The sequence below is a fragment of the Triturus cristatus genome, chromosome 4_1, assembly GCF_964204655.1.
Source record: "Triturus cristatus chromosome 4_1, aTriCri1.1, whole genome shotgun sequence".
Lineage (NCBI taxonomy): Eukaryota > Metazoa > Chordata > Amphibia > Caudata > Salamandridae > Triturus > Triturus cristatus.
In genome coordinates, this window is record NC_140585.1 from 341,821,937 (window position 1) to 341,843,128 (window position 21,192).

Here is a 21,192-nt window from a genome sequence, read left to right on the forward strand (position 1 = left end):
TGCAATCCACGGAGTGCTGAAAAACAATGAAAAAAGTTGTTCTTTGAAAGTGAGCAGTGGAAGGCTACAAGTCATCCAGTCAAAAGGAGGGTAATGAGGTTATGCTCCTGGGGAGGGACAAACACAAAAAGAGGAAGGCAAGCCATCAAATCAGAAGCAAACAACTGAGAATGACAATATCAACCAGTGGTAAGCAATGGGGGTGCTGTAAGCCAACTGAAAGATTTTAGTAAGCCCAGAAAATGTTTTTCACACCCAGTCAGCGTGTGCTGTCTAGTAGGCAGGCCCTAAAAATGACAGCATGGTTTCTGCACACAGTTATAAACCCACTCCCCAGAATGAGGAGCAGCAACTTCTGCTTACATCATCCACTAAAATATGTTCCTCAAGAATAGTAGGAACATGTGCGCTGTTATTCTTCCAAGGGTTTAGTAGTTAATTTCTGATGGTTGGTTGATGTCTGAGATTTGCTGTCCAGCTTTGGTTGTCTGGTATGTTATAAGCTTGACAATCGGGGGTCTGTGAGGCTTACCGATTCAAAATCAAAAGTGGATACTACTTTCCTGAATTGTGCATGTTCTTCATAATCTAATCTGTTAACTTGTTCTTTATCAATTGATAATGGACTAAATAAACTCTTTTGGAGAATTAGATAAGACTTGTTAGCCTGCTTTTGGGTTCAAAATGGCGTCAGTTCTAATGTAAGGTATGTATTATCTGGAACCTGAGGAGGCATTTAAGTATAAGGTAGCTGAAAGCCAATCATGGAAAAAGATACTAGTTCCTGTAGGCACTTCTATCAGTTAGCATTAGTTTGCCCCCTATCCCCCAATGCCCGTCTGCTGGTATTTGAGAAAAAAATGCATAATATTTTGTTAGCTAAGGAAGTTCTTGAATTAAAACCTTACTTGCCAAACTCATTTTTTATGTGATTGTTTTAAGGTATAGGCATTTTTATCATTAGTTTTTTAGATGTTCCAATTTTTTTTTGTAAATATCTCTAGTGTATGTAGTAAGTTTTCTCACTTATATATATTTTTTTAAAAAGCAACTCTCGATGAAAATGTAAAATGGAAATAAATCTTGACAGATTTATGGTGCTATCACAAAGTTAAACGCATGTTCACTCTTAAACTTTTGAGTAACTTCACTACTTTTGTCTCTTCACGGTTTACAAATGTAAGTTACTACGGCCAAAAAGGAGCAGTAGTAAGTACTGCACCCCACATGCCCAACCACTGATTCTGCAAACCCTCGCATAGAAAAATAATGGAGACAGGGACTCATGGCAACTAATGTTAAATTAAAATAATTTAGTTTGACTTTTTTTAAAATATATATATAAATTAAATTGAATGTTAAAAAATTTGATGTATTATAATAAATATTAAATGTAACAAATTTTTAATTTAAGTTCAATTCACTCTCTTTTTCTATACATAACCTTTAGTAATTTCTAATACATAATGAGATTACAACAATTTTACTTTAGGTGGTGTTTTTTAAAATCCTTACGTTTTATTTATTTAATTTCATTAAATATTTTATTTAAACGTAAATCTTCTAGCACCTATGCAATTTAATATATATGTGTGTGTTTGTGTGTATATATATATATCTACATGTACATAATGTGTGTATATTTTTATATATATTTTATTAATTTACATAAAAAGTTTAATGCACTTTTTACATTTTCTCTGTACTTTACTATAGGGGGATATCCACCCTAGTGGCAGAGTTCTTCCTATAGTAAAGTATATGAAAAAGTAAAATTGTTCATTAAACTTAAAAAGATTCTTACATATGAAGGCCTAAATTTCTTTTTTCTGTTACATAAAAATGTAAATTAATTGTTATTATGTACTAATAATTATTGATGTATAGAACTAAATAAAAAGATAAGAGAGTCGGATATCTCAACTTGTAGGTTTGTGAATATAATTTTGTCGTACTTTATTAAAACCATGTTGTTTCTATTAAAGTATTACAAAATGCAGGTTGTGAGTAGGTCCCTTAGTGTTCAGATCTTGAATTACCCGCTGCCGAGATTCAGAATATGGAGCTTGTATGCTCATCAACAAAGCAATTTGAACCTTTCTAACTTAATTATGGTGTTCAATTTTGCATGTATGGTGTTTAAATATGCAGGTAATTGAGTAAAATAACCAAACATTTTAATGCTTTTTGCTTTGCAGCCCCTTCTGGAAGAGGCAGCAGGTCAACACCAATTGGGCGGATTAGGAGAGAGGTAAGAGCTGCACATTGCTTTTATGTTTAGTAAAATTTAATACAATGGAAAAATGCACCACATGCCACAGAGAAACTTCAGTACCTCAAATGCTCTATATGAACATTCCATGTTTAGGTTTCAATATTTTTATTCAGTGACAAGTATGAATTGCCACTTTAAAATCATGCACCCTTTAAAATCAAAAGCCTTCTGAAATCACTGACTACAAACCCCAGATTTACTGTAAATACACTATAGAAATTTTCAAATAAGGTGGTTACTTCTCCTGTTGATGATAAAATGCAAGGGATGGTTTAAGGAATTTGGGAGGGGTAAAAGGAAAGGACCAGAGGATAACGTACAAAGAAATCACCAATAGCTCTGAAACCTTCCTATCCATCTCATGTGCAACAAATCCAGCACTAACTACAGAACCTTGCTGACTTACTACCCCTATGTACGGCTTAAGCTGTTCAGCAGAGGAGGACCCTTCAGTCGCTCCATGAAGATGCTGCCACTGGATGTGTGAACAGAAATGACTTGTCACCTTTTGCTCAATACCGTATAGTGTCAGACATTTCTATTGCTGTAAGGCTCTTACATGTCTCGACAAGCTTGTGCCATCTTGCATGGTTCATAGCACTTGCATCAGAAAATAGGATATAACAGAGTCATGGAGAATCCGGTGGTCATGCCTACAGCTTTACAATGTATAGCTAGTTAGATAGCAAGGCAGATAAATAGAAAGATAGATTGCTCTTCAAAAACAGACATGGATCCTACCTCATGAACCTACCTCGGGCATTCTGTTCATTACTTCCTGCCTTTGATAACTAATCTACATGGCCAGTGTGAGACCAGCAGAGTTCTGATCTGCGTAACCCTTGCTGTGGAATATGGTCACGATTTGTCAATTGAAGTTATGTTTTAGCACTGAAGAACTTTCTGTGTGAGAATTCCTCACGGCTGAGCATAAAGTTGATATTTAAACACATTATCTCAGTCATGCCATGTTTTGAGCAAGGTAATAAAGCTTCTTAGAAGCACTGTGAGCTGTATAAAAATGTCATAACTCAACATAATGTTATTATCTTGAATGCCAATAATGCACAACAAAGTCTAATGGAACAAATAGTATAATATTCCATCATCCATCTACACGCTTTTTTCCTGTCCAATTTTGCTAGAGTTCACACACAGACCTTAAATTCACCTAGAAGATTGCACCAACGCAAATATTATGGCCCTTCTTAAAAAACTTTGTAAAATATACCCACCCAGCATTTTACTGAACCAACCCACTCCACTTGATTTTTGATCTGATTTTCCCCTCAATTAGGAGCATCATAGTTGACAAGCCAGCAGCTACAACTCGGACAGGCCATGCTCTCGTCAGTTTCAGCACACCCTTACCACACCACCTCAGATCTGCCACCATCGAACGCATCTGACGCAGCTGGAAAAGCATCACAGTAAAGAATTGGACTTCAGTGCACTAGGCCAAGCACACCAGCATCTTGCCAAAAGTCACCCAGAAGCTCAATGACCAGATCATTAGATGTTTTGACACCCTGACTCCCCTCAAGTGCAACCCAACTGTAACAGCCCGACCACAGGTCAGTTGGTACATAGATGAACTCAGGTTAACAAAACGTTACTGCAAGCAACTAGAACCCAGTGAAGAATAAGTCAAAACACCACAAATAAAGACATTTTCAAATCTGCCCTAAGACTCTACCACCAACTGATATAGAACACCAGGCGCTCATTTCTTGGAGACCACATTGACGCCGACACAAACAGCAGAAAGGAATTCTGGGCCATCATCAAAGATTTCATGGTGCCTCCTGCCTCCTCAAACGATATCATTCCCTTACAAGACCTTATTTGGTAACTTCAGCCCTCAACCAGACCTAGTTATCGTCCCAACTCGACTTCCCATCACTACCGAAGAATGAACCCTGACCTCGTGGTCCGTCTTTTCCACTTCCGAAACAACCGGCTACCAGGAAAACCATCCACTCAGGAGGGCCCTTTCTGACACTTGCCCCCACCATGCTTTCACTGAAGGGCTTACGTTGATCAGCGTAGCACTGACACCCATTCTCAATGCCTACCACATTCCCAGACCATTTGAAACACTCCACCTCTGGCTCCTGCTCAAAAACACCATCTGCTGACGCAGCTTTCCAACTGTAGACCCATAACCGTCCTACCATCAACATGCTCTCCTACCCCGACAACACGTACCCCAAGACTCCCAAATCAAGAAACGAGGTCACTGCCTGCATGAAACAAGGTCACTGCCTGCATGACCAAAGTCGTTCACTGGATGGAATCCAACTTTTTAGAGCTCAACACCTACAAGACAGCCAAACTCTAACCCCGACCCACACCATGAGCATCAGAATCATTTTCAACTCCAAATCTACATAACTACACAAGTCAATGGATGCTGCATCCTGCTTTCACACCCTGACGGTGCTGGGGAAGATCCTCAAATGGCTCTCGAACAGTACTAGAAAAATAGTCACTCACCACCCTAGACACCAGCAAGTTGGACTACGGGAACATCCTCTATGCCAGGATCGCCAAGCAGTCACCAGAAGACTAGAAACCATCCAGAACTTGGAAGCCAGACTCATCCACAACCTCCCTAATCAAACCTGCATCACACCACAACTTGTGGAGCTCCACTGGCTCCGGATGCACAAAGACACTCATTTCAAACTCCTTCAAACACACATTCAAAGTACTATACAACTTGGCCTCACCTCCCTGAACAGTTGCATCTCCTTCCGCCAACCGCACAGACACCACCACCACCTACTCCGTATCAGAGCTTCTGCCTCTCTTCTTGAGTTCCGCAAGTAGCTGAAGACCTGACTTTTTAATTACTCAACACACCCTGGGAAGGACTAGACACACACACACTTAGTCAGAACCAGGATACATTTGCAGATGATATGCACTTTACAAATGCACTTCACATAATGTTAATTTCATGACCATGACTTTAATATCTTTTGAGGGTGGAGATTTTGTCTAGTGACACACTGACGAACCTGGAAACCTGAGCTATATTCCTTCCTTTTCTACCTGATCAGGAGTTTTGATCTGTGGTGAATTATCTCCTTTCTCCTGAAATCCCAGTACCTGTCAGAGTGCAATAATTGTTAGTGTATTTTTGCCTGCAGGATGTTTTGCAGATATGTTGCTCATTGCTGTGGCTTTAATACTCTTATAGTGAGACGTGCAAATTGCAGAAGCAGAGCACCTATCTACTACTTTATTTGTTTCAATAAAGCCACATGAAATTAATAAAATGACCGCAGGCATCATTTACAGTAATGAATGTAACGATGCAAAGAGCTAAAGGTTCTTCTGGTTCCTCATAAATGGCAGATGATCTTTAAGGATGCTCAGTCGCAGTCTGTTCCACAAAGCTACTCCCCGAATGGCATTAAATGTCCCAGCAGGCTTCTACTCCTTGAAATTGCAAGAAGGGAAAAGAGTGAGCGATGACTAGTGGAGGGTCCGTGCATAGGCATAGTAAACACATTTATTGATAAACAGAAGTAAGTGGGGGTGTAACTTGTAAAATTCTCAGTGGATGGTGCACCACCCCATGAATTCCTTTTACTGCTGACTGACCGCAAATGCAGGGAGAACTGTAATCCTGCCAAACTCACTCAACCCCGTTGTGTTACCTGCCACATTGCCTAATCTCTGTAATTCAGTCTCTATATATTTCAAACTGTGAGTTCTCTGCAACAACGGCAATGTCAATATAAATCACCAAAAAACAAACTCAATGAGAGGATATAAATCTGCCATCTTGGAATGGTAAATTAAAACAAAACAGCTGCCACTTCATAACACTTAAATGCTCAAGTGCATGTGTGTCTATACATAACAGCGTTTTAATTTTTTTTTATTGCATTGGAAAAAAGCATTGTCAATGTCTATAGGACTGCATTGGTAAAGCCAAAAGGCGGGGTCTATTGGTTTGCTAATGCTTATTCCAGGGGTCTTAATAGATTCCAAATTGTCTTTTTGTCTTACTGTTGCAAAAAATAAGAAAAGTAACAGCCCCAGTACCAGCTGCTGTTCTTTAGACAGATTAATGCTTTATTATTCCTGCAGAGAATTCGTACTTCGTAGCAGAAGCTCTTGTGCTGCCCTGTGTGGATGGTGCCAATAGGGTTTTTATTAGTGTTCAACACATGCCAGTGTTCCACTAAAGAGTGTTTGCATCGGGGCATGTAAGTATGATAATGGGCCCTATTCACAAAGTCAAATTTATACGTTTGTGACAAAATTTGCCTTTTCTACTAGCAGGTGTACAATCCCACTCAAGCAGTGGGAAATGGGCATTCTAAGGTTTAGTTTGCCCTGGAAGTCTGTGAATACCCACGAACAAATAAGTTTTGTGGAAATTAAACTACTTCTGTTCCCTAGGATTTTTACTCCAGCCAATGATTGGCATAATTCTCTTCCCAGGGTGGGATCGTGAAGGGATCCACTCTGATTTGGTGGGGGAGTAGGTGAATGGTTTTCCAAAGGAAGGAAATACAATTCCCAGCAGAGGAAACAAAAAGTGGTGGTTTACGCAGAAAATCCTATCTTAACACAGCAGGATTATGATCCCACAGGAATGTCACACGAGTTGTCCCGAAGTATGCCTGTAAACCTGCTTGTGGAGAAGCTTTCCAGGTGTATTTCTTTAAACCTTTGTGTTTCAGAAAGTCTGAAAATGAGGTCCAGCCGGAGATGGATGGAATTGTTTTACTTTCTTTGTGAATTAGGTCCTTAGTTCCTGGTCTGAGATCTTTGCATTGGCTATCTCTTGGCATTTGTATTCAGTTTAAGTTGGGGTGACATGCATGCATTGAGTCTCTAGCAGCCCTCGTATTTGGCTCCTAAGATAATGGTAGCTAATGGCTGCAGTCTTGTGCCTTACAGGAAGCATCAACTTTGTAAGATAAATCACCAACCATCAAATCAAAAGGCTCTTGTAAAGTGCAGGGCTTTTTTACAGAGTGTCCCAGCGCTACAGGTTCGTCGACAGCTGATTTCACAGAGAGGAGCATGAATTAGAAGTCACAGTTAAATAGCCAGGTTTTTAAGCTGCACTTAAAAGAATGAACATCCTTAGTAGCACAGAGGTGCAAGGAAAGGGTATTCCAGCCCGCAGCAGCCACTGCAGAGAAAGAAGTGCCTCCCCATCTCTTCCTCTCAGGCACCACTGCCAACTGTGCATCAGCAGAAGGTAAAGTTCTAGATGGATGATAATGAGGAAGACTCTTTGTTAGAAAGTTGGGACCTAGGCCAAAGAAAGCTTTATGGACTAACACAAGTGCCTTGAACTTTACTCTCTCCCGAATAGGCAGCCAGTGCAGCTCCTTGAGACTGGCCTGTATCGAGGTGTTCCTCAGGATATTAAGCATGAGCTGGGTTGCATCATTCTGCACCAGCTGGAGTCTCTTGAGTTGGTACAGAGGGAGACCCCAGTATATTGCATTGGCATATTGCAGCCGAGGTGTTATGAGAGCATGGACGACCGTCTTCTGACAAGGAGCCGGAAGAAGGAGCAAATATTTCCCTAGGAACCGAAGAAGGCCAAAACAGGTCCCAACTACACTCTCCACCTGTGGTTTGAAGGACAAATTGTTGTCAATTACTCCGAGAGTTCCGAACCACTGTGGCAGAAGTCGTAGGAGATGGAGCAGAGCTAGGCGAATCTTCACCACCCCAAGAGAGGGAGGGAAGGGGGGTCATTGGATTAAAAACCAGTACTCCTGTTTTACTCGTATTGCGCTAGAGATTACTCCAGCACATCCACTGAAACACTGCTGACAGACACGCTTCAAATCTGTTTTGGCCGATGCAGATGTTCCCGCCCCAAGTTAAGAGGATCTGTGTGTTATCAGTGTAAGAAATTACCTGCACTCCAAAGGATTCCACCAGGGTTGCCAAGTGGGACATGTAAATATTAAATAATGTCGGAGTCAAGGCAGAGCGCTGGGTAACCCCAAACTTAAGGGGTTTGGAGTCAGACGCTAATGGCTGCATCCACACACACCGACATCTGCTCAATAAGAAGAAGCCCAACCAAGCCAGCGCAGTCCCACCTATCCTGATGTCCTGCAAGCATTGCATCAGGATAGGGTGGGAAACTGTGTCAGATGCCACCGAGAGGTTTAGTAGCTATAAGGCAACTTTCTTCCCATTGTCCACAGACAGTTTAATCGCATCAGGGACCTCTACCAGAGTGGATATAGTGTTTTATCCTGGCGCGAAACCCGCTTGTCATAGATGCAGCAACTGACTGGCATCAAAATATCTAGATAGTTAGACTTTGATCAATTTTTCGAAGATCTTTGAATATGCTGGCAACAAAGAAATTGGCCACGACAGTCTTGTGCGCCAAAGGTTTTTTTTAACAGGGTAATCACCTTGGCCTTCTTCCAGAAGCTGGGAGCAATAGCCTGGTGCGGTGAGTTATTTAGAAAGAGAAGTCAGGGTAGAATTGATGGCCTCTGCGTCAGCGACCAAAATCTAAGTTGGGAGGGGGTCGGCGGAGGAACCGGGATTACAAGCTTTGAGAGCTTTCTCAGAGTTCTCCTTTAAGATGGTGGTAAACTCTGTCTGAGATCAGGAGTGTAAGGTTAGAACTGTAGAGCGCAGACCTCCAGACCGATTTAACTCACTCCTCTTAATAACTGAAGGTACATTTTGACCCTCTGACCTATTTGAGTCAACACTATTGCGAGTTCCAGCTACATTTAAAGTTTCTACAATATCCTGAATTTTGTTCCCAAAGAAATCTGAAAGCTGAGAACAAAGTTTTGGAGAGTCTTCCAGGGTCTGGGCAAAGACGGAGGAACTAACAAAGTACTTTATGATTTTAAAAACCTCTTTAGAGTTGTTATTAATCATGGAGATTTAATTAGCCAAATACTTCGCTTGAGCCTTTGTTAATCCCCCAGCTCCAAAGCATGCAAAGCTCCGATACTATATCAGACTTTCTCTTCTGCTGTTCGATGTTGTGGAATGCACTTCTCTTCTTTTTGAGGCTTTCCCCCTCCTTGCTTCCCCCCTCCTTGCTTCCCCCTCTTTTAGGAAGGAGTTGGAAACATTTCTTCCAAGCTTTTGGATGATTTTGTTTTGGTTAGTCTACTCCGCTGGGTGCAGTGAGCCCTCTGCTCCGTGCATCGGGGATGTAATTGAGGTCCTTCTGTCCTAATTGTTTTATTCTTAATCTATTTTTAAGAACATATTTGTCTAGCCTTGTGTTTTTTAAAATATATATTTGGGTATACAGTGGTCCAGGAGCGATTTCTGGCAAAGTATGCATTCTTCTAAAAATCACAAATAAAACAAGCATAGGCAAAGCCAATAGGCCTGGCATTGGCTGTGGGTTTTTTTTTTTTGCTTTGGTAATACTTGTTTTTTTGTCATGAATATTGTAAAACTTTATTGTTGAATATGCAGCAAGGTGCTTGCCAATCCGAAAGAAAACGGATAACTACAAAACAATTTTTGGCCTCAAAAAGTACAAGTACCTGTAGTAATCCCCAGTACTGAAGGGAACTACTTTGTGTGGATGTACTCCTTGTGAAAGAGCAGAATGCTGTCACTGAGAGTGAAGCTAGCCAATGGCTGAAGTGTGCTGACCCATTGTCCCATGGTATATGCAGTACCGTGCAGAAGAAAAATGTGAATGGCACAATGACAGAGCAGTTCATGACGAGCACTGAATGAAGCCACTGTAAGTAAGTGTGTGAGTGTATGTGTGTGTGTGTATATATATATATATATATATATATATATATATATATGTGTATCTATCCATCTATAGATATCTCTCTCTCTCTCTCTCTCTCTCTATATATATATATATATATATATATATATATATATATATATATATATATATATATATATATTATCTACTGGCGGTCGCCAGTAGATAGTTATAGTTAGGACCCTGTTTCCATAGGAAATCCGCAACATTCTATTTGGAATAACTTTGGCGCCGGTCGATGAATCCTCGCGAAATTTTCAAAATAGGTGGGGCGCTACGCTCCACTCCTACCCTGAAAGTCTCGGGGGGATTCGTCAAGCGGGGGCTGAGAAAAAAGGGGGGTCCCAAAACGCGTTTTTCCCATGCATTTTTCCATAGGACCTTTAGACACAGCTACAGCCCGAACGGCTGAACAGAGTTACTTGAAATTTGGCAGAGAGGTAGTCCTCAGGTCAAGGAAGTGCCTTTTGTAGGTCTGGTGTAAATCTGTTCGGTAGTTCCTGAGAAAATAGCATTTAAATCAATATATATATGTGGGCGGAGCCTAACCACACATCTCATCCTGAGATCTGATTGGCTGCCAGCACTTCATCCAAGAAGTGTTGGCAGCCATCTTGGGACCAATATACATGATAGCACTTCATTAAAAAGCATTGCAGTTAATAGAAGATTTTAAGACTTTAGTTACATTATAAATCATTTGTTGATGGTACCATACTCATTTTAGGAATTGTGGTATGTTCTAAGGTGATTTCACCATGTGAAAAAGCCTTCTGCTGGGATATCATGATTGAGAGAAAAATATTTTCTCATGCTTTTACCACAGAGGTTTGGAAGGTGATCTATAAGCTAAACTGAGAGCTTATTTTCTGTAAATTCACATTATCTTTCTCAGTCATGTGAGAATGAAGTCTGACATTCTCAGTAAAACATGTACATCCAACAAGGGCAGAGACTGTCAGTTGATTCCTTTGTGTTCTACTGCAGCTTTCCAGAGTGTTCCAAAGAACTACTAGAGCGCTAACAGTCCTACTTATGATAAACGTATGGCACACCTGAAGCCATCTTGCTTGGATTAAAGTGGTAACTCTTAAAACATTTAATTTAAAAAGGAACAAAATGAGGTGGTTCATTTTTCCATAAAAAGTATGATTAGTGCTGCAGAAAGAAAAATTAGGGCACATTTTGAGTGACTTCTCAAATCCTGGCATGCAGACTGAAACATGCACTTTCAATACCAGCAGCAGTTTTCCCTGGTGAGCAGTAGCTTTACTACAGTGATCTAATGAGCAAAAAGAGTGCTAACATTCTGATTTTATGGCAAATGTGTGACACATTTGAATGCCTTCTTGATGGAATCAAAGTAAAAAACTGAAAGTATTTCCTACTGAGGAGACTGCAGTAAATGAGGAAATTAGGAAACTTCATAACAAATAAGTCTCCCAAGATGGCCACCAGAGACAAAAGAGCCCAAATGTAGCCCAAATATCACCCAGATGTAGCCCAAGTATAGCCCAATGACAGAATGTCCAAGAATGTTCTTAAAAACAACTAGAGCACTTACTGTCTTCATTATGACAAAAGTATGGCACACCTGAAGCCATCTTGATTGGAATAAACTGGTAACACTTAAAACATTTAATTTAAAAAGGAACACAATGAGGGGGTTCATTTTGCCATAGAAATTATGATTAATGCTGAAGAAAGAAAATGAGGGCACATTTTGAGTGACTTCTCAAATCCTCTTCTATTTCATTAAAAAATTCTGACATGCAGACTGAAACATGCACTTTTAATACCAGGAGCAGACTTCCATGGTGAACAGTAGTTTTACTACAGTGATCTAATGAGCAACTAGAGTGCTAACATTCAGAATTCATGGCAAATGTGTGACATATCTGAATACCTTCATGATGGAATCAAAGTAAAAAACTGAAAGCATTTCCGACTGAGGAGACTGCAGTACATGAGGAAATTAGGAAACTTCATAACAAATAAATCTCCCAAGATGGCCACCGGAGACAAAAGAGCCCAAATGTAGCCCAAAATCACCCAGATATAGCCCAAATATAGCCCAATGACAGAAGTGTGCAAAACACTTATTATTTTGTGTTTTTGCAGTGTTATATAGTGCAGACTTGTCAGGTATTGGAGTGCTTTACATGAGCATTGGTTACATCACACAAGAACAAATTCATTTTGGTTGTAGACATGGGGAGACTAAGTGATTTGACCAGAATCACAGAATGTCGAGCTGAAGCAGAAACTTCAACCTGGTTCCCCAGTTGCAAAGTCTGCAGTTCTGGAAGTAACACCACATCCTCTCCCCTAAGTGCAACATTTAATCAAGTTGTCAACTAGATAAAAAAACATAAAGATAACAAATAATTTAAAAGTGCTTTGTCGCTATTTGAAAACTCAGAAAATATGTCCTTATTTTAGTCTTTTAGAGCACTAACCATAATTTTGATGCCAATAAGACCCTCTCATATATGTAATTTCTAAAGGAATGCTCTAGGTATTACAGTTTTGATTACATCAAGATGATGTCAGGCGTTCCACACTTTTGTAATAAATATAGAATGTTAGCAATCTAGTTGTTCATTAGGATACTGTTGAGAGGCAGAGGCCAGGGGCACGGACTCTGAAAATTGAAGGCAGGTAGGAGGGTGCAAAGGCAACAATTTAACCACACTGAGCAGGCAGGAAGGGCCGTGGAAGCACAACAGACTCTGGAGGGCAGTGGAAAGGGGGGCAGGGGCAACAAACCAACAATACAGGACTTGCAAGAGAGGCTGTTGGAGGGAAGATTTATTACGGGTCAAGGAAGCTAGGGGCGGTCCCCAGAGCCCCGGGAGCCACCACAGAACTGAGCAGGAGAGTGAGTCAGGGACAAAAGGGGCACCTTAATTTGAGCCGGGGTGCCTAGGAACGCTTGCTCCAAAAATGAAGAAAACAGACATATGAGACATGGAATTGGAGGCAGAATACAATGGCAGTTTAATGAGAAGATGCAACTTCAAAGAAACCGCAGAATAGAGACATAAAGTACAAAATACAGAATCCAGATAATCATACAGCTGTCATGATATTCTCTGTATCTCAATTAATGGACTGACAGAGAGAGAGAGAAAACACACCTATAAATGCATCATGAGAAACAAGTTACACCAAGGAAAATGTTACCTAGGGACACTCACATTTACTCTTAGAGCAAGCATTCCTGCAATTACAATACAACATCTTTTAAATGCAAAAGTAAAGAGAACAATGGTTAAACATAACATGACATTTCATATAGGTAAAATAGAATAAGATACTTCAAGCAAAGCAGAGCAAGACATTTTAAGCAAAGGAAGACAAGAGCTCCCAGTTCTTGGGGAAAACCTGCACAGCCTGTTAACCTACATACAGACGGCGAGGTTGTCCGTCGATATCTGTGGGTGCTCCCTTTTTATATCATTTTGTGAGCTCCTTTGCACGCTACATCTACCTACGTATGCTACCCAAAAGCTTCGTCTGCAGATTTTACCAGACATTTCGTCATTTACCCACTTAATGCTGACAATGGACTGGGTGAAAAGGTCAGTCTCTCAGGCCAATCGCTTATCGTAAGTTCCATAGAGCAAGCAGAAAATAATGGGTATTGTACAGGAATTCAATATATTCATGTATAAAATCTCCTCAGTTCTCCTAACTTGACGCTCTGCGGTTGCCACTTCCTTAAAAGCGGGAAACCTGCCCAGGAAGCAAGTACCAGTCCAGGATGCAGCCTACTGTATGTCGACAGCTTCAGGGGGATGTTGAACTTTGATACCGAGCACGGAGCACTCGGGTAGGGTGGGGGCTACTAGTTTGGAGCAGAAGGCCTCGCAGACCTGCCTTCAGACTGCTATACACTAAAATTGCAGAGCTATGGTCAATTTAACAAAGAGGCCTACATATTGAACAGAAGGGCCTACACAGGGGTTTTATGCTGGCTGAGTGGTAAGGATGTCTCAGGATAACTATATAGCAACACAGGACCCGCTGGTCAATTTAATACGGCCTACAAATGCGGCTGGCAGGGCAAGGACAAGGGTCTCATACTTCAGGTGTGGACAGAACGGGCCAGGGGCCCCCTGTGATACAAAATCTACCCTCCTTCAAGGCTGTGGCAATGTAATAGACCATTGTGGGCAGAAGGAAGAGGCAATGGTAGTACAACCATACATGCCAACAGACCCGATTCAGCCAGGAAACGTCCAATGTTTTTAAGCTCCAATGGGCTTTATTTGATCTGTCTCCTGTCTACAATATCCTCTTTTTCAATGTAACTCAAAGGGGAAAATCAATACCCCAGTTTTTTTTCAAAATCTCCCTCTTACCAAGTTCAAAATGTTCGCAAGTATGGTACATTGGATCATGGAAGGAAATGGGATAGGGACATGGACTTGGATAACAGAGGACAGGAGAGACATGGAGAGGTGCACCAAACTGACCCTGCAGGGCAGGCATCAGGGTTTGCAGCAGCACAATACACCACACAGGGCATGCAGGACGGGAGTGCAGCACAACAATCCATAAAAAGCAAGAGGGAGGGGACAGGACCATGCACATGGACAACAGAGAACAGAGGGGCAAGAGACAATGGTAGCTAGCTGACCATAATGGACAGACAGGAGAGAAGGCTGCAGCATAACAGACCATAAAGGGCAGGAGGGACGGATCAGGGGCATTACAATGGAACAGACAAGCCAGGAGGGAGGGAGTAGGGGTCTGCACATGTAAACAGAGGGCTGGGGGCAAGGGGGCAGGGCAGGAGCAGCAAGATGGCCATGGAGGTCAGGCAGGATGGGCAAGAAGCAAGACACAACATGAAGAGCAACAGTGAGACTGTGATGGCATACACACAGACCATGGAGGGAAGGTGGAAGGGGGTCAGGGGCAGCTAACTGACCACACAGGGAAGGTGAGAGGGGCCATGGCAGCACAGAAGACCATGCATGGCAAGTGGGAGGGTTAGTGGCAGCACAATGGCTATGATGGGCAAGAAGGAGGGTGCAGGGGCATGCACAAAGGACGATGGAGGATAGAAGGGAGGGTCAGGACCTGTGCACAGACAAGAAAGTTCAGGGGAAGGGGCCTCACAACAGACCACACGGGGCAGGCAGGAGGAGCAGTTGCAGCACAACAGACCAGGGAGGGCAGAAGGGTGTGGCAGTACAATAGACCATGTAGGACAGGAGGAAGAGGATAGAGGCATGGCATGTGGACAAGGCAGGGTGGAGGTGGCAGGGACAGGTTACAGTCATCTGACAATGCTAGGCAGGTGGGAGGGGAGTGGCAGCTCAACAGAACACTCAGAGTAGATAGGAGTGGCAGGTCCATGGGACATGGTGGGCAAAAAGGATGGAGCAGGGGCATGCACAAAGACATCGGAGGGCAGGGGGAAGGAGAATAGGGGCAGCAAGCTAAGCACAGAGTTTAAGCAGGAGGTCAATGATGGGGCATAGAATTGGGCAATGGAGGGCAGGAGGAGTGGACTGGTACATCATACTAAATTGAGGGCAGTGGCAGCACATCAGACCATGCATGGCAGGAGGGAGGAGGCTAGTCCATGGATTCACACAACAGAGGATAGGGAGGAGGGGGATGGGGCAGCAAGCTAACTGTTCAGAGAAGGCGGGTATTAGAAACTTTATTGTTTTTAAAACATTTTGTCTGTGCAAACTACTTAAAATATGAACAAGTATGCAGCATAATCTCACTTTTATTCAGGAAGAAGAAGACGTTAGTGACTGTGACTCCGGGCTCACTTGGCAAAAACACCCCCTGACCCTCCACCCCCTATCGCAAAATGTAATGCCCGTGAAAAGGGTAGGTGAACACAGTGTTATATAGAACATAGTCCTGAGAGCACGATTGAAAATGAAAACTAGATATAGTGTATGGTATAAACTATGCACCAAAAAGTGTGATATAAGATGAACCAGGCGTGAAATATAATATGCAATACATTGTGCGCAATGACAGATTCATTGGAGAGCGCGAGATAGCACAGGCACTAGCGCGTGCTATGCGATATGCGCCTTGGAGTGTAATATGCACAGGGCAGTGTTGTGTAACCTAACTAGTCTCTAAAGTTGTAATATAAAATATGTGCTGGGGAGTGTAACGTTGCATATGCACTGTGACAAAGATATGGATCCCAAATTGTAATATGTATGGCATAGCACTGTGCGTTATAACATAGGCATCGAGGAAGGCACGTTAGATGGGGCAATATAACCCGTGCGAAGACAAGTGTGGCATGACATTTTCACGGGGTGGTGTTACAGTGCACATGGGCTAGAGAGTGTCATAGCATATGCACTAGCTAGTGGAATACAATACAGAGGTGTGTGGCACTCGGCAGGCAATGGTGGGTGTAACACAGCATTGGGCTCTGTCAGGAGCGCGCTGTGACTCGCAAGTGATGTTCGTCCCCTTTCCAGAGAGTAAAATAAAAAGTATTACACATCCGGCAGTGGATGTGTGTTTTATTAACTGTGAGGGGGGTTTCTTGCATAGTTTTGGTCGAATTTTTGTCGAATCCCCTTTGAATGGCTTGGTGTGCATGTGTATTAAATGTGCCCGTCAATAGCTACCCATGTTTGTATAAATAAACGACAAGGGTGTCTACCGGGATTAGGCACGGTAGAGCATCAGACATGTCAGAGCTTCACTAGTGGTGTAAATACATTCCACGTGGATTAATTGCATGCATAGTCGCCTTTTAATGAATATCACGCAAATCGTCATGGTGATAGGTACGTACGGTTTGTCCAGCATGTCCTAGGTGTGTCTATAAATATATATTTTTTAAAAATAATAAAAAACAGTGGCCGGCCCTGGGGATTGGGGTCAAAAAAATATAATTAGGAGACAGGCCCTGGGGGATGGGGTCATCAGGGCCAATAAATTAGAATAAGAAGGGGAACCACACAGCCCCCCTTCTTAAAAAAATAAAATAAATAAAAGACTGGCATCGTGCCGGAGGCCATGCCCCCTCCATGCAGCACTCTGCAAACGCGCCCCCAACAGGCATCTCCAGTATGCGCCAGGGAGCTGCGCTGCAGACAGGTGTTCTGAAGCCAAGCCCCTTTTTACACCTCTCTGCAACGCAGCTCTGTGGCGCTTACTGGAGGTACCTAGTGGTCTAGTGTGACCCTAGGGACCCTTAGGATTCAAGGGGACTTAATCTCTCAACTTAGAACAGCCACAGGGCGCGTTTACACAGTGGTGAAGGGAGGGGACGGGGCCTGAGGTGACGTGTGCAAACACGCACCATGGCACGTTTTAAATTGGGGATATAATTTCCCTTCAATACTGAGGGCCCCTGGGGGCTAACTAGCCCACCAAGTGCTTCCAGTAAGCGCCACTGAGCTGCATTGCAGAGAGGTGGTCCAGGCCGTGCCACTTTTTACACCTCTCTGCAACGCAGCTCTGTGGCACTTACTGTAGGTACCTAGTGGGCTAGTTGGACCCTAGGGACCCTCAGGACTCAAATGAACTTAATCTCCCAACTAAAAATGGACACAGGGCGTGTTTACACAATGGTGAAAGGAGGGGACGGGGCCTGAGTTAACGTGTGCAAAAACGCCCTGTGGCCTGTTTTAAGAGGTAGTTTTAATCCCCATGCCCTATTATATACTAGGGGCTTATAGAGGAGGTAAGGCTAATCACAGGGGGACCCCAACGCATAATGTTCCCTAGTGTATGTAGGTGTTTTCACTGTATTCTAAGTGTCTTTTAACATAGCACTGGCTCTAGGACTGGTTAGTCAGACTCAGTTACCACCAGTATCCGTCTGAAAAAGTTGAGGGTACAGGATGATTTTGCAACAAGGCTTCTTTCTGCTCTTATTTTTGTTCTTTCTGCACGTTATCCTTCTTCCTGCACTTATCTTCGTATTTGAGGACTTCTGTTGCTTCTTTCTGCACTTCTTTTGTTTCTTTCTGTGCATTTTTTCTTCTTTCTTCACATGTCCTATCCCTGTAGGCATAGTTAGAAATTAGCATTTAAAAAACCTTTGAAATTAACAGAAAAAACCATAGGTTTCAGGCACGTTATAGTTAGGAATTAGCATTTAAAAAACCTCAGAAATTCACTGAAAAAACCATAGGTTTCAGGGGTGTTATAGTTAGCTGGACTTTTCACTTGTACAAAGCCATTGAAATTCCCCCGTTATAGTTAGTTCAGCTAACTATAACTCGCGCGCCCGCAATGCACTGCTGATGACGTCACATATTACATCACTCATGACATGGTCAGTGACATCACTCATGACATCACTGATGACATCTCAAATGACATCACTGATGACATCACTGATGACATCATCCTTGTGATAGAGTGGCAGACCTCCTCTCACCCTAATATAACCTTTGATACACACATTCAAAAATAGAGACTAAATTTTTCAAAACAATGGACATACCAATACCAGTTACAACAACCTCTTCAGTAATTCTAAGATCCACATACACATCCACTCATTCACCAACAGTCCAATACAGTCACTCATACATGTACTCACTCATCATATGTACTCATACACCTATACATCCTGTTACACAATGCCACTCATCCATAGAGTTACTCACACACATAGTCACTCATGCTAATAAAGAATCAAACATACATTTACTTGCATATACAGTTATACACACACCACCACACTTACTTCTACGGAAACTTACACATACTTAGTCTTTTAAACAATCACTTATAGAAACACATACTTATTCATACAGGAACTCTTTCAATCTCTCACTCTCACATATACTCACATATATACACCAATAGTCACATATACTAGTTTAAAACATATGTAGTTACTCATAAAGACACTATTGAGACAGTCATTCACTCACTAACACACCCATACACACACTCATCCACCCATACAGTCCTGCACACATACTGTGTTCAACACATACAAACAGTGAGTCACTCATTCATGCACCTATGCACTACGTAATACCCCCACCGAACCATGCAGACACTCAGACTGATACTCAAAAAACCAACTAATAACCTATATAGACACCCATGTAGCTACTCACCAACCCATGCAGCCACTTATACACAAAGTGAGAGACTGATACAGATATTTACATATTTAAACATTACTCACTAAGCCATGTATTCACTATGATACACTTAATCAGTCAGTTACACAATCAATTTTTCAAAAACAAATCATCCATTTAGACACTTATATACCCATTTATTCTTCCATCGACCTTGAGATATACATATATAAAACATATTTAATTTTCAGAATAACACACATTCACTGGATGATGTCATCAGTGATGTCATTTGAGATGTCATCAGTGATGTCATGAGTGATGTCACTGACCATGTCATGAGTGATGTAATATGTGACGTCATCAGCAGTGCATTGCGGGCGCGCGAGTTATAGTTAGCTGAACTAACTATAACGGGGGAATTTCAATGGCTTTGTACAAGTGAAAAGTCCAGCTAACTATAACACCCCTGAAACCTATGGTTTTTTCAGTGAATATATATATATATCACAACCAAATGCTCACTTTCAGATTCAAAGTAGGCAGGACGCAGCTCTGGGGTTCAAGTGGATTTATTGGAGCAAATTTGAGCATGGAAAAGTCTGTGAAATGCTATGGCAGATGCGTTTCTAGCCGGAACTGCTTTCATCAGTGCCGGAATCACAGGCATAGTCGATTCACCTGGAGTACTTAAAACATTTCAGAGACCACTCCCAGTATAGCAGTCTCTTGGCTCCTCCTCCTATTTAGAGGTATGTGCCTCCTCACGCAGCGTCTACTGGCAGGCTGCATGCTGGATCGTGTAGTTCATCGTGGAAACCTCATGCAGTGATGAAGTGAGTCCAAAACACACAGTGGCGTCCCCAAACTTGGCGATGTGCCACATACTCCGCCGCAGCTTGCCAAGAGTAAGATTGTCCTGCTCACACCACTTGTGTCCCCTTATCAGGCAGTACAGTTATATAGATATATATATTCACTGAAAAAACCATGGGTTTCACACACGTTATAGTTAGGAATTAGCATTTAAAAAACCTTAGAAATTCAGTGAAAAAACCATAGGTTTCACACACGTTATAGTTAGGAATTAGCATTTAAAAAACCTTAGAAATTCAGTGAAAAAACCATAGGTTTCACACATGTTATAGTTAGCTGGACATTTTACTCGTAAAAAACCAATGAAATTGCCCCGTTATAGTTAGTTCAGCTAACTATAACTCGCGCGCCCGCAATGCACTGCTGATGACGTCACATATTACATCACTCATGACATGGTCAGTGACATCACTCATGACATCACTGATGACATCTCAAATGACATCACTGATGACATCACTGATGACATCATCCAGTGAATGTGTGTTTTTCTGAAAATTAAATATGTTTTATATATGTATATCTCAAGGTCGATGGAAGAATAAATGGGTATATAAGTGTCTAAATGGATGATTTGTTTTTGAAAAATTGATTGTTTAACTGACTGATTAAGTGTATCTTAGTGAATACATGGCTTAGTGAGTAATGTTTAAATATGTATATATCTGTATCAGTCTCTCACTTTGTGTATAAGTGGCTGCATGGGTTGGTGAGTAGCTACATGGGTGTCTATATAGGTTATTAGTTGGTTTTTTGAGTATCAGTCTGAGTGTCTGCATGGTTCGGTGGGGGGTATTACGTAGTGCATAGGTGCATGAATGAGTGACTCACTGTTTGTATGTGTTGAACAGACCATGTGTGCAGGACTGCATGGGTGGATGAGTGTGTGTATGGGTGTGTTAGTGAGTGAATGACTGTCTCAATAGTGTCTTTATGAGTAACTACATATGTTTTAAACTAGTATATGTGACTATTGGTGTATATATGAGTATATGCAAGGGTGAGAGATTGGAAGAGTTCCTGTATGAATAAGTATGTGTTTCTATAAGTGATTGTTTAAAAGACTAAGTATGTGTAAGTTTCCGTAGAAGTAAGTATGGTGGTGTGTGTATAACTGTATATGCAAGTAAATGTATGTTTGATTCTTTATTAGCACGAGTGACTATGTGTGTGAGTAACTCTATGCATGAGTGGCATTGTGTAACAGGATGTATAGG

The 21,192-nt window shown here is 41.8% G+C and overlaps 1 protein-coding gene across 1 annotated transcript in view; it reads left to right on the top strand.

Moving 5' to 3' along the window:
* The window catches only part of MRPS35 (mitochondrial ribosomal protein S35), a 233,003-nt gene that overhangs the window by 31,330 nt on the left and 180,481 nt on the right, over positions 1–21,192 (top strand). The window contains exon 2 of the mRNA XM_085652326.1: positions 2,199–2,251. Within this exon, the coding sequence (XP_085508452.1) occupies positions 2,199–2,251 (53 nt within the window). The remainder of the gene's footprint in view (positions 1–2,198; positions 2,252–21,192) is intronic.